Consider the following 13,218-nt stretch of genomic DNA (forward strand, 5'->3'; position numbering starts at 1 on the left):
CCTGGGGTTGTTCCTGCCCAGATGCAGGAAGCACCATTGCTTTCACGCCCTGCTCCTGGTGCAGTTCCTAGGAGCTTCCCAAGGGTTCAAGGCTGCGAGGATGAACCTGGAGCGCAGCGCTATCCCCTCTGGATTGGGAAGCTCCTTCCTGGAAGCCGTGAAGGCGGCACCGGGAAGCTTTTCTGCTATTTTTTCCTGGAGAAGTGTGCCACGGCCCAGTTTTCCCAGCCTGACTTTCCCCAAAATGGGTCTTTTTTCTTATTTCCCTGTCGCTCTGATAATCTAAATGCGATTTTTCCCTTCCAACAAAGCCCACGACGCCGTTGTGTGTCAGCACACTGCGCTGCGTGGACTCCGCAGGCTGGGGTGTCTGGTCCCTTGATGCTACAAGCAAAGGAGAGCTTGGTTCTTTTACTCCATCCAGCATCTCCTGAGTCACGTACCCAAATCCAGGCCAGCTCAGCTTCATTCCTTTGCCTTCAGCAGCTCAGGGTGAGCCCTTTGGGCTGAGGAGCCCTGAAGCCAGCGACCGGTCTGGTTCGTTTGCATCCAACTCCTGATGTTGTGGTAGAGCAACCCAGGAGCTGCATCTCTGCTGATGCACAGTGACACTGTGTGTGCCTCTCGTGTGCTTCACGGCCGGGATGGGAACACGTGGGCAGCTGCAGAGGTCAGGAAACCCCGATAACGCCGTGGTGGTTTTGCATCCCGGAGCCGTGCAGGCGCGTCAGCCGCTGCACGAGTGCACAAAGGTGGTTTCTGCCTTCTGCTTTGTGGTTTGTGAGAAACAGCTGTGCACAGCAGATTAAGTAGCTGTTATTTTGCAGACAGATGGGGATAACTCGGCCCTCCCCAGGTCTGCGGAGGGTTTCTGTGCCTTTCTTTGAGGGAAGGCTGTGTGCGCTGCAGGCTGCAGCCTGCAGGTCCCGTGTTTCAACGGGAAATCATCCTGTGGCGAAGGCTCGTTTCCGAGCTGAGCCCATTGGTCTCTTTATCCTCCTTTTCCTGGAGTCATAACCCTTGTACTGTGGGAAATGGTAGAGTCTGTTCACCGGTTCACGTTTGCCTCGCGTGTAGTGTGGGTGGATGCGCGTGGGTGTGCCGTGGGGACGGTCCCCGAGGCCTCTGGTGGCTGTGGGAGCCATTGCTGGAGGCTTCGAGCAGGAGCCCAGCTCCCCACATTTCCCGGTGGTGATTCATGGGCACCTGTACCTGTCTGGACGTGAAGTGCCAGCCATCCCCTTTGAGTGCTGGGGAGCTGTTTAGGAGGTATCCAGCTCTGGAGTGGTATTGGTGTGCTTAGCACTGCCCTGGAGGAATCGGCTGTGGGAGGGCACCTGGGCTCTCCACAGTGGAAAAACCACATTTATTTGCATGATCATGGACAACATTCAGCTGCCTTTGTGCTGGGTGGATGAGGGAATTTGTGTGACCCGTTTTGGCATCCCTGCTCTGACATTTATCACGTTTCTGGGGTTTAATTTCTCAAGCTGCTTCACCTGCAAGAGCAATTTGTCCGTGCCTCGGAGCGCTCTTCTGCCTCTACTTCCTATCATGCAAGGCTGCTTCCAAATTAAATATTCCTCGTGAAAACACTGGAGGATCTGTGATTGCAGCCCCTGGTTGTTCAAGGCCGATGCTGTTTTGCCCAGCTTGGTGAGCTGATGCCGTTGCCACACTCAGCCTTGGGCTGCGGTTACTGAGCTGGAGGAGGGTGACAAGAAGTGACAAGAAATGCCTTCATCCCAACCCCATCGACTTCTGAATGAGATCTGCATTCCCTTTTCCTCTTTTTAATTTCCTATGGTTGCTAATTAGGATTTTTTGGGGTGTTTTTCAGGTGCTGGAGAGTCAGGGAAAAGCACCATCGTGAAGCAGATGAAGTAAGTGGGAGCGCGGGCACCTCGACGGCGTTTTTGGGTGAGCTCAGAACCGTGCGGTGTCCTCCTGGCTCTGCTCGGGAATTGATGGCTTGGTTCTCTTCCAGGATTATTCACGAGGATGGCTACTCGGAGGAGGAATGCAAACAGTATAAAGTGGTTGTCTACAGCAATACTATCCAGTCCATCATCGCCATCATAAGAGCCATGGGAAGGCTAAAGATAGACTTTGGGGAAGTTGCCAGAGCAGTAAGTATTTCATTTATTTCCCTTCGTCAGAGTCTGCTGTGAATTGTGTGAATGAATCCTGGAAGCGCAGCCCCTGACACTCACACTGGAAATATGTTTTGTTTCGAGATACAATAGTGAAAGACCTCTCATCATCCGTAATGTGTTCCCGGTACCGAGTGCCAAGTCTTTTACTGGGGTTATGGGCAAGAACCTTTAGCGGTTTGAATGCTCAACAAAATAAACAGTCCCATAGCCTTTGTCTAAGCTATTTGAATTTTTAACAGAATTCTCAGCTTTGCTTTAAATCAGTCCTCGGTGTTCGCAGCCATTGCAGCAGTTAATTTTTAAGCTGAGCCAAAGAAATCTTAATAATTTTTGCTACTTTTATTTGTCCTCTTGGTTTTTTTTTTGGGGGGGGGGGTTTGAGGCCCTGCTTTTCCCCAATTTTCCAATTCTGCTGATTCCTTAACACTTCAGCTTGCTAGAAATTGCAGTCAGGAAGTCTCAGCCCCCATGGTGGTGGGGGACAGCACAGACAAATCGAGGAGTTTGGGCTCCTGAAGATGGGCAGGGGAAAGGAATTGTGTGTGTCTGCGTAGGGCAGTGGCCTGTGGCTCTGCTACCTGGCATTAATTCCTCACAGTTAATACGTGGTAAGTGAAGTAACGTGTGCTGTTTCCTGGTGATGCAACCACAGATATTTTGCACTGATGACAGAAAACATCCTGGCTGAAGGGCTGGTCTTGTCACCACGTTCAGCTGCTGCTCCAATCCCTCCACCTTTCCCTGTGCCTGTTGAAGCACAGCGCTGGTCTCAGCCCAGCTGAGGTAGCTGGGAGGAGGAAGATGTTTAAATGCCAGTTCCTCTCTCAGTGGACCTGCCCAGGCTTAGCCGGCTTCACAAAGGCAGAACAAGAGCCCAGTGCCAAGAATTTTCCCGTATCCCAGCCCAAAGCACAAACAACTCTCTTAGGATGAGACCAAGGGTAACCACATCGAGTGTCTCACACCACAGTGTAGCACCGTACCCGTAAGTGCTGTACCTGCAGAGACTCCTAACTGAGATCCAGGTCTGTGCTGTGGTGGTTCAGACCTTCATTAAGTTCATGTAGGTGCCCCTTGCTTGTGCCAGGGAGATCCCCTTTGGAGCAGCTTGGCTCTTGCCCATGCTTAGGTACTGGTTTGGGGCTCAAGTGAAAGGACCTGGTGCTGGGAGGAGATGATTTGAAGTTGAGATCTCGCTGGGATAGCAAAAGGTCTCTTTTGTCTTCCAAAAGGATGGTGGCAGGTCCAGTCGCTGCAGAAATAATCATCAGGATGGGTTGTAGGTCAGCCTGGTTTTCACTCTGAGACTGTTTGTTCCCTTGGAGAAGGGTGAGGTCCTGCTCTGAGACTTCTGGGAGAGTTTTTGATGCTCTAGGGCAAACTCTCAGATCCTGATCGCTCCATCATCTCCTGGTGACACACTTCATTAAAAAACTGGGCTCCCTTACTACTGCAGCAAATGGCATGCCCTCAAAGCTTTAAACCTATAACCATCCAAAGCTTGCTTTTGGTACTGAATTTTTCCTTGTCACCGGTCCAACACTATAATAGAGGTTTTCCAGTTTAAAATCTATTTCTCGTTTAGCTCACTGGGCACCAGTAGAGCACTGGCACCCTTACTTTTGCTCTGAAACATTACGCCAGGTTACAGAAACGTCCTGCTTCTGGTGTGAATGTCGCCTGCCGCTTTGGAGCAGCGATCCCTGCAGTGATGATGTGACAGAAGTGACCTGTGCTCAGTGCATCTCACCCATGGACTGGAGCTTCTTGCCCAAAATTTGCCTTTCTGACTGCAGGAGAGAAATAACTTGATGATTTTTGGGGGGAAGAGTGGATAGGGGAAACCATAATTCCTTAGAGCAGTTCCCACAGCCCCTAGGATCGTTACTGATGTTAACCCTGGCTGTAATTTGTAAGGAATAAAGGGCTGCAGATCCTCACTTGGTTTGATTTCTCCTCTTCCTGCAGGATGATGCCCGCCAGTTGTTCGTCCTGGCCGGGAGCGCGGAGGAGGGCGTGATGACGGCCGAGCTGGCCGGCGTGATCAAGCGGTTGTGGAGAGACGCCGGGGTGCAGGCCTGCTTCAGCAGATCCAGAGAGTATCAGCTCAACGACTCCGCGTCGTAGTAAGAGACCGTTACAGCTCCTGGGCTCCTCCCAGCCGATAAAACAGTGTCCAAAAAGGGCCGGTGGGACCGAAAACTTGGATGCTGAGGGGTGGCAGAAACTGGTTTATATGGGGCTGGGCTCATCAAAGTCAGTTCTGGTTTGTCTTCCCTGCATGGAGTATTGGGAAAAACCCCAAATTCCTTGTTTTGTGCCTAGGTGAACTTGCCAAGCTGTTTTTAGTGGAAGAATAACTTAGCAGCATGCATTGGGGTGGTGTTTTACAGCTGGGGATCAGCTGTGTCACCTTCATTGTCCCTACAGAGAGGAGAAACAGCTCCCAAACCCCAGCTCCTGCTTGCACCACCAAACTGGTGACGAGCAACAGCTTCCATTCGCGGGATCTCCTGATGCTGGCAGACCAATATTCACATTTTCTCCATGGTAGCTCTCACTGCGCTGTTGTCCTGTGGCTGGCACCGCACGGGCAGTGCTGCAGGCTGCCTGTAAACCCGCCGCTGCTGCTTCTGTTTCTAAAATGCACGCGATTGCTTAACAATTGGGAAGTTATGACCAGATAAATGGGCTGCTGCTGGCTGCTTGATGAGGAATTTGACTAAATGCCTCGTCTGATGCCAAAAGGCAGGTTAGTGCAGGGAGGGGAAACTGTTCCTTTTCATGAGCAAAACAGCCATCATGTGCTTGGTCTCTCTAAAACTAACGTTTAAAACTCCTGAAATGATGATTTTGGAGGTCAGTGTTTAGCTGCAAACTTGTCTCGATTTAGGCAAGTTTTCAGCCTTTGAAAAAACCGAGTTTGGCAGCGCTTTATAGAGAACCTTTAGATGTGTCACAGCTCCGTCGCCTGCAGGCTCTGTCTGCGCAGAGCACAGTTTAGCTTGCAAATAAGGGTTTGCTCAATTGGTAACACCTTGGCAGCTGTGGTGGGTTTAGATCAAGGTAAGCGGGGTGGCAGGAGGAGGCTTCCTCAGATCCATCTGTGCCTTTGCGAGGAGGAAACTTCAGATTCAAAGGGAGAAGAAAGGGAAGGTGAGGAATAATTTGATGAAGTGATACGGAGAAGGGAAGCTTAAAGGCTCCTTGAGCAGAGGATTTAGGGCAGAAAGCGTTGGTGGAGCCCAAGGAGGAAGCTGAAGATGGGGAACCTTGGCTTTGTGGTCTTGATGGTCAGCTTTGAAAGAGGAGAGTGAAGGCAAACAGGGCAGGAAGGGGTCAGAAACAGCAGATCTGAGGGCAGAGGGTGTTAGTAGGTGCCTGCTTGTGCTGCCCTCCTTCCAGAGCCTGCATGTGGGAGGATTATTTGTGTTCCTGAGTTATCTATGACCTGCACGGCTCCAGTTTCTGCACTGGTGTGAGCAGGCACAGCTGCAGTCGGATCCAGCCCTCAGCCCACGATGACCCACGCAGCGGTTTTTGCATAAGTACATGGGAGCTTTGCTCCCATCCCCAGACCGCAGGAAGTTGTTTTGAATTCGGTAGCCAAGCAACTCAGCAGTTGGGAAATGCTGTGAGGGGGTCCCTTAGTGCCCTTAAAAACCCAATTTCTCCTGCATGACCACGCAGAACGAGCACTCGGTATTTTCTCCTGCCTTGCTTTATCTTCTGCTGTTGCCCAGTTAATTCCCTGATCCACGCTTACAGGATGGGCCTCTTGCAATCCCTTTTTGAGGCACTGGTCACACAGGTACCAGCTTTTCTGCACAATTCTCCTGGGGGGATTTCACTGCCTTGCTCCTTTCCATATCCCCAACAAATGGGACCCAAACTTTGTTTTCAGGCTTTACATACGTGTCCCGTTTGAGGTGAGTGCTTTCCCAGCTGAAATTCAGTGCTGTGCTGTGTTTCAAGCCTGGTTCTGACTGACCGGGTGCTGCTCCTCGCTTCACATCAGACCCTGGGGCCTCTGCTGAGACCCTCAGAATTGGGGAAAAAGAGCAACAAATGAGCGATTGCTTGTGCACGTTGGGTGATATCAAGAATGAGAGCACCGTGGCAGAAAACCAAGCGCCAAATTGTTCCAGAAACTTTCCTTCCTGCTGTTTCCTGCCTCGCCGAGCGCTTCCCCCTGTGCAGGCAGGGATCCAGCGCGGGTGGGAGGAGAGGAGGCGCCACAGGCGTAAGCCATCAAAGATTACGACTTGTGACGCTAATCCCAGTGATCTGTCCTGAAATGGTAGCGTTTGCGTGATTTCTTCCCTCTTTTTATGAAGAACACAAGTAACTCCTGGTCCAAACTGGGGGTGTTTGAGCCCAGCGTCTTCTCCAGGCGCCATCAGCGACTGCGCGGCTCTGTTGGGGTGTTTCACACATCCCTCTTTTCACTTGTGTTATTGCAGCTTCCCAGCGGCTCCGTCGCTGCTCCCATCTCAGTCCCGCGTCCCCAATTTTTGGTGTGAGAGCTCCAAATAACACAAACCCTCGGGGTGGTGCAGCAGCGGGGATGCTGAGGCACGTTCACATCCCCAGTTACCTCTGTCTGAAGCAGACAACGCTTTAAAACGTTTTAGTTGCTGCTTTTGCCGAAGCTCACGCAGACACCCGAGCAGGAGGTAATTATCCCCAGTCTCTCAGGCAATTAGCACAGTTTCTGATCGCCCGTTCCCAATTCTGCCCTATCTCCTCTTGTTCCCACGTGGCAGCTTTGCCCTGAATTCCCCGCCATGATGCTGGAGAAAACCTAGATTACTTCTCTGTGTTTTTAGTCCTCCTCTTTGCTACCAAGCACCGTCTTGCAGGGCATCGGCCTCTTGTTTTGCATCCTGATGCTTTTTTGTGATTCCCCTCAGATAGCAGCACTTTGGGATCGCAGCTCGGGCGTTTGAAACGAGCTCTTTCATCTGTGCCTCTGCCTTAGCTGCCCCCAATTGATAAAGGCAATGCACAGCGTCAGCTTTTCCTGGAGATCCTGCTCTGTGTCTTTTTCTGCTTTGCTAAATCTACCCAAATCCAGCTAAACGTGATGGGAGACTTCTGGGAAAGGAAGTGCATTTCTTAAATGCAGGTGTTTTCACCCGTTTTCTTGCTGCAGGAAGCCTTGCCTGTAGATGATTAATTCTGTAGGAGCTACGAGGAATAAGCTGTTTGCATTTCCACACTGGCACAGCTGCTTGTGACGATGTTTTATTTGAAACCTTGGTGTCTGGCCGCAAACACCAACCCGCCTGGGTACCAAACCTGCATCTTTCTGCATCTTTCTTGTCTCCTCTCCCTGGCTTTCGCTGCTCCGCCTCGGGGCGCGACGGTGACAGCTCCTCCTTCCCCCCCCTGCCGACCGCCGCTCATAATAAATGCTTTGTATGAATCTTTCAGAGCCATTTTTGGCCTTGAAAGCTCCCGGCGCTAAAAGAAAACATGAGTGAATTGTTAGGAAAATACCATTGCCGGGCTGATGTGAGTGCATGGAGGAGGGGAACGGTGTCGTCTTCAGCAACCGAAAGCTGTAACACCTTGCTGCTGCGGTCAGTGTTTCCTAGAGCAGCCTGGAGGTGAGGTGAGACAACACCAGAAAACCCAAAACCTCTCTTTTTTGCCAGTTTGCATTTGCAAGGCGGTGCCGAAGCACGAGGCGCCGTTTGCTGTGTAAACACAAGGACCCAAGGTAGGGAGCGAGCGGTGCAAGCTCAGCACACGGAGGAAGCCTGGTGGTGACAGAGGCTGTGAGAAGGGATTCAGAGTGCGTGGGATGTGGAAAGATTCAGTGAGGTGGATGCTTTCGGCTCCCAAAACAGTATTTGCGAGGAACATCTTCAGCCTTGGCTTGCCGTGGGTGATGCGGCGCTCAAAGCCTTGAGTCTCAGGCTGTGCTTTTCCAGTTTTTGGGTTGTTTTTTTTCCCAAGTTTCACTGAATCCATATGTGATAGAGGGACACCAGCGGCAGCCTGCACAGGCTGGGCCCTGCACCCTGCTTTTTTGGGTGGCCACGGCTGCCTCCTGCCCACAGACTCATCAAGGCGGGGATGGCTGGGGGAGGCTGTGCAGGCACTCATCTGCTCTTCTGCTCCCTGTGCTGGGTTTTCCATCTGCTTAGGTATTTCTTAGAATCCCAGGTTGGAAGGGACCACAAGGATCCTCCAGTCCAACCTCCCAAGGTAAAAATGTCATTTAAATGAGATGGGTCAGCACCCTCCCAAGCTGACTCTTCAAACTGACCAACATAGGAGAATCCACCACTTCCCCTGGAGATTGTTCCAATTTCTGATTGATCTCATGGGAAACAAATTTCTCCTGGAGTTCAGTTGGGATTTCTCCAGCAGCAACTTGTGTCCATGACCCCTCATCTTTTCCATGTGACTCCTCGTGAAAAGGGAGTCTCCATCCTCTTGGTGCCTCCCTTTATGTACTGGTACAGGGTGATAAGGTCCCTCCTGAGCCTTCTCTTCCCAAGGCTGAACAGGCCCAGTTTTCTCAGCTCTTCCAGTCCTCTGAGCATCCTCAACTCCCCTCTCTGGACCCTTTCCAACCTGTCCACATCTTTTTTGGATAGCGGGGACCAAAACTGGACACAGTGCTCAAGGTGTGGTCTGAGCAGCGCTGAGTAGAGAGGGATGATGACTTCTTGATCTCTGCTGGTGATGCCCTTTTTAATGCAGCCCTGTTGGTTTCTTTACACTGCAGCACACTGTTAGCTCACGTTGAGCTCCTCATCCACCAGGACCCCCAGGTCCCTTTGCACAGGGTTCTTTCCATAGGATCTGGTATTTATTTACCCCTTAAATCTCCCTGGAATTAATGTATGAAGGCAGCTTGCAGGTGGAGCACCACTGGCTCAGATACACCTCGCTCCCCGATGGCCGTGCTTTGCCTGGCTCCATTCAACCCTCATTGACTGCCTAAAAAAGGCTTTCAGGAAGAATTCCACCAATTTCACTGCCCAAACCCCTGATGCTGAAAGCTGGCAATTAGGAGCAGATGCTTTCCAGCCTCAGCTTGTGCATTTCTCACTCCAGTGGCAGCTGTGACCCGTATCAGAGCCAAACTGGTGGGAGTTGCTGGGTCAGTCCTCGGGCACCGCTTCATCGACTGGGATAGGGGCGGTTCAAAAGCCAAACTCAGACTGGTAGGAAAGGGGTGTGAGGAGAAATATTTGGGTGTGTTATTTCCCCAGCAGAAATATTTCCTAGCAGAAGCCTAATGAGGGTAAGTCCCTTCCAAATTCTGCTTGACGAGGCTGAAACTCAAACCAGTCCCGAGTGGGAGCTTTGGGGGCTGCGTTTGCGGTCAAAGAGTCGGTCGCAAAGCGGTCGTCCTGCTGATGTGAGAGGAATGAGGGGAGTTGGTGCTTTCTGGGCTGAAACGGCTTGCAGATCACAGAATCCCAGAGCGTTAGGGATTGGAAGGGACCTCCAAAGCTCATCCAGTCCGATCCCCCTGCCGGAGCAGGAACACCCAGATGAGGTTACACAGGAAGGCGTCCAGGCGGGTTTTGAATGTCTGCAGAGAAGGAGACTCCGCAACCTCTCTGGGCAGCCTGGGCCAGGGCTCTGTCACCCTCACTGAGAAGAAGTTTCTTCTCCAATTGAAGTGGAACCTCCTGTGTTCCAGTTTGTGTCCGTTACCCCTTGTCCTATCATTGTTTGTCACCGAGAAGAGCCTGGCTCCATCCTCGAGATACCAGAGAGGAAAGAGAAAAAACAGAGAGAAAAAGTTAAAAAAAAAACCAGAGAGAAAAGGGAAAAGCCCCGCGGCGCCGGGCGAGCGCAGGCAGGAGCAGGAGCTGGAGGTAGGCTGGGCTCTTCTGTGGTTTGGAAAATAGGTCAGTGCTCTGCAAACGCGCTGGCAGTGGCGACCGGAGGAGATGCTGCAGCTGGCGGAGGAGGGGATGATGCTCCCTTCGTTCCTTGCACGGGGAAATTTGGGTTTCCTAAGGCCTGGCTTTCGGGTGCTTGGGAAGGAGCCATCCCGGGTTGAAGAGGAATCCGTGGTTAATGCATAGCTGGGAGGGTGGGGTTTATTGCACCGCTATAGAGCTGTTGTGCCACTGAAATCTCACAGTTACACAGCGTTGTATTGATTAAAAACCGCTCCTGATAAGGACGTGGCCGTCCCTTCCCAATGCAGCTCCACTCCTTTGTGGACACAGGAGGCCGTTGCATTCCCCTTAAGAGGAAACGTGGGCTCGGAGGCCTTGCTGGCCGGAGCAGGGGTTCTGACACCGCTGGCAATGATTTTAACCTGTGATTGTGTGCCCCAGAGCCAGAATTCAAAGGGAGTTCACTGGAGCTGGAAGGGGTTGGGGTCTCAGCGGGCGCCGTTGCCTCGATCTGCAGTTTCGGCTTCCTCCGTGTCGGAGCTGGCTGAGGTTCATGTTTGCTCTTGCTAAGGGGGGTGAATGAACCCGCCCGTTTTGGGGCAGCTCTCGACGCTTAATTCTTTTCCTCCCGCTTCATTTGACGTATCCTTGCCCTTTAAAAGCGAGCCACTCGATTTATTGCCTTGCGCTTTGATGCGAAAGACCTTGACTACTTCGAATTGCCCCGAGAGATACCGGTCTTGGCACGGCTTCTGCATCAGCAGCACTTCTCGTGCTCGCGTCTTATCAGCCTCAATTCCCAGCTCTACCCAGCCCACGCTGCAAGGTCGTACAGGGAAGGGCTAAAAAAAACCCCCCAAACCCCCCAAAACCAACCCAGGGATAGACCCGAGGGGCTCGGTTTGCCGCGTGGTTGAGGCCTGCGCGACGCGGAGATGCCGAATAAATTCGCTGATGGCTTTCTCCTGCGGTTTATAAAAGATTCATGGCGAGCGAGCGGCCTAAAAAAAGCGCTGCTCGTGTTGTCTCCTCTTGCTTTAGTTACCTCAATGACTTGGATAGAATATCCCAGCCGACCTACATCCCGACGCAGCAGGACGTCCTGCGGACCAGAGTGAAAACCACCGGCATCGTGGAGACGCACTTCACCTTCAAGGACCTGTACTTCAAGTAAGTGGAGGGTGGCGCTCGTCCCCGGGGACTGCGGTGACTTCCTCGCTGCTGGTGGCATTGGGAGGTCCCACCCCTGCGCTGGGACATGTCCTGCCCTGTTTTAACTGTCTTCCTTCCTCCGTTACGCTCCCTCTCCGCTGGCATTGCTCACTGGAGAGACCGGTTTGACTTTGATTTGCCTTCTTCTGTTCTTTTCAGCTGCTTTTATGTGGGAGCCGCACATGCAGGTACCGGTTGCTCGTTTACAGGCTCAGAAAGAGAAATACGTGTACTAAAAGGACACTGACTCCTGGATTTTGAGCTTGAGTTTGACCCCCTCTGCCGTGGGAGACGAGAGCTCTCCCCGCTGTCAGCCCTGGCTCCGGGCTGCATGGAGGTGACAGCGCTGACGCTGCGGAGCCCAAAGCTTTGGGTGACACCGCACAGGAGGGGACTTCCCTGTCCTCTCTGCTCCTAAATTCGGTCCCCGCAGGCTCCTGGCAGTGTCCCTTTACGCGGCACTAATCGAGCTCCTCTAACCCCGTAGCAGCTGCACTTTAGCTCTCCCCGCTCTCCATCTGCTCCTTAGAAACTCCTCGCTTTGGCTCCTGACGAACGGCCCCGAGCCCCACGGGGTCAGCGTTCATGTCCCGTAACGTGGCTGTAGGAAAACGCAGCCCCTGGATCTTTGGGGCGAGCTCCTTTCGTCTGTGGCAGCGTTTTCAAGTCGTTGCTCCTTTAAATAAGCATCTGTTTGCTTATTTTGAGCTTGAAAACCCTCGGAAAGAGCTATAGCGAGAGTGCGAGTGTCGCTTAGAAAACCCCCTGTATATTTTGCACGCTTTCTGTGGGGAGAGCAGCAGAGCTGTGGCTTCTGAGCTGTCGCAGCCGATGAACCCTTTGAACAAGGGTGCTGCAACACTTCGCAGCGCCGAGCTGCTCCCGTGGCTTCTGGTTCGCCCAGGGTCCTGCGTTGTGATGTTAAGAGCAGCGTTTCCTCCAGTGCAGTGCTCTTTGAAAAACCATCGCGTCCCACTGACGAGCCGGGGGGTGGCGGGAACGCTCCGTTTAATCATCACAACCCCGCTTTTCAAGCTGAGCGCTCCCCGACGCGAGGAAGGGAATTGCTGCTTCCCAAGCCTGCCTGGAGCCATTGATCATGTGCAGAGCCCCAGCCACGAGGTGTCTCATCTCGGAGGGCTTTGCTCCACAAAGGGAAGCGTTAATACATCTTCCACCCCGATTCTGCCACCTTCTCCGCCATGGGAGCCTTGATGTTCGATCTCAGACGTTAATGACGAGCGGAGGTAGCCCGGGCATCGCCGTGACCCGAATTTGGATGAGGGATGCTCTTCCTTTCCCGCTGTCTCGGCGCTCACAGCAGAAAGTGATGGCAAACAACAGGAGCTGAGCAAATTGCCTGCATCCTCAGAGATTTTCATCTTTCCCCTGTGGTCTGCGGGGACAATTTACCTTAAATCCACGATTGGAGATAGCTCCTGCTTTGGCATGGTTAAATCACGTCGCTTTGGCCCACCCTGGGGTTTCTCTCTCGTCCGCGTGTTTGCGCTGGTACCAAATCAATATTTCGGATTTTCATAGCTCTCAGCTATTGACTTGCATCTGGCTTGATTTCATCAAGTCGCAGTCCATCAGGACACCCACCTCATCGATGTATTTTGGCGATCTGGGTGTTGCAACCATCCAAAACACTTGAATCTTTGCTTTTGAAGAGCTATAAATTCTACGAGCAACTTCTGCAGCCTTTAAACTTCAGGAACTCAGAGATACCTGTCACTTTTTTTCAATACAAGAAGCTGTTTCTTAGCCCCGTTAATTTATTTCTGGGGCCCGGCAGCAGCGTGCAGGTGGTTTGTTGCAGATAATCCCGTGTCGGTTCGCTGCGAGAGCCGACCGTGAGTAGGTGTTTGGAGTCCAGTCAAGCAACTGGAGCGTTGCTAAGGAAATAGGAGACAGAGAACAAAATAAGCGTGCCCTGGTGAATCAGCAGATGTAGGTAACATCCAGTTCTT

The 13,218-nt window shown here is 52.2% G+C and overlaps 1 protein-coding gene across 1 annotated transcript in view; it reads left to right on the forward strand.

Moving 5' to 3' along the window:
* Positions 1-1,840: 1,840 nt before the first annotated feature.
* Positions 1,841-13,218, forward strand: part of LOC104544680 (guanine nucleotide-binding protein G(k) subunit alpha) — a gene marked incomplete at its 5' end in the record, with an annotated part of 13,716 nt that continues 2,338 nt past the window's right edge. Inside the window, 4 exons of the mRNA XM_010189610.1 lie at positions 1,841-1,883; positions 1,988-2,129; positions 4,125-4,282; positions 11,075-11,203. Coding sequence (XP_010187912.1) covers positions 1,841-1,883; positions 1,988-2,129; positions 4,125-4,282; positions 11,075-11,203 — 472 coding nt within the window. The remainder of the gene's footprint in view (positions 1,884-1,987; positions 2,130-4,124; positions 4,283-11,074; positions 11,204-13,218) is intronic.

The sequence above is a fragment of the Mesitornis unicolor genome, unplaced genomic scaffold (assembly GCF_000695765.1).
Source record: "Mesitornis unicolor isolate BGI_N332 unplaced genomic scaffold, ASM69576v1 scaffold19518, whole genome shotgun sequence".
Taxonomy (NCBI): domain Eukaryota; kingdom Metazoa; phylum Chordata; class Aves; order Mesitornithiformes; family Mesitornithidae; genus Mesitornis; species Mesitornis unicolor.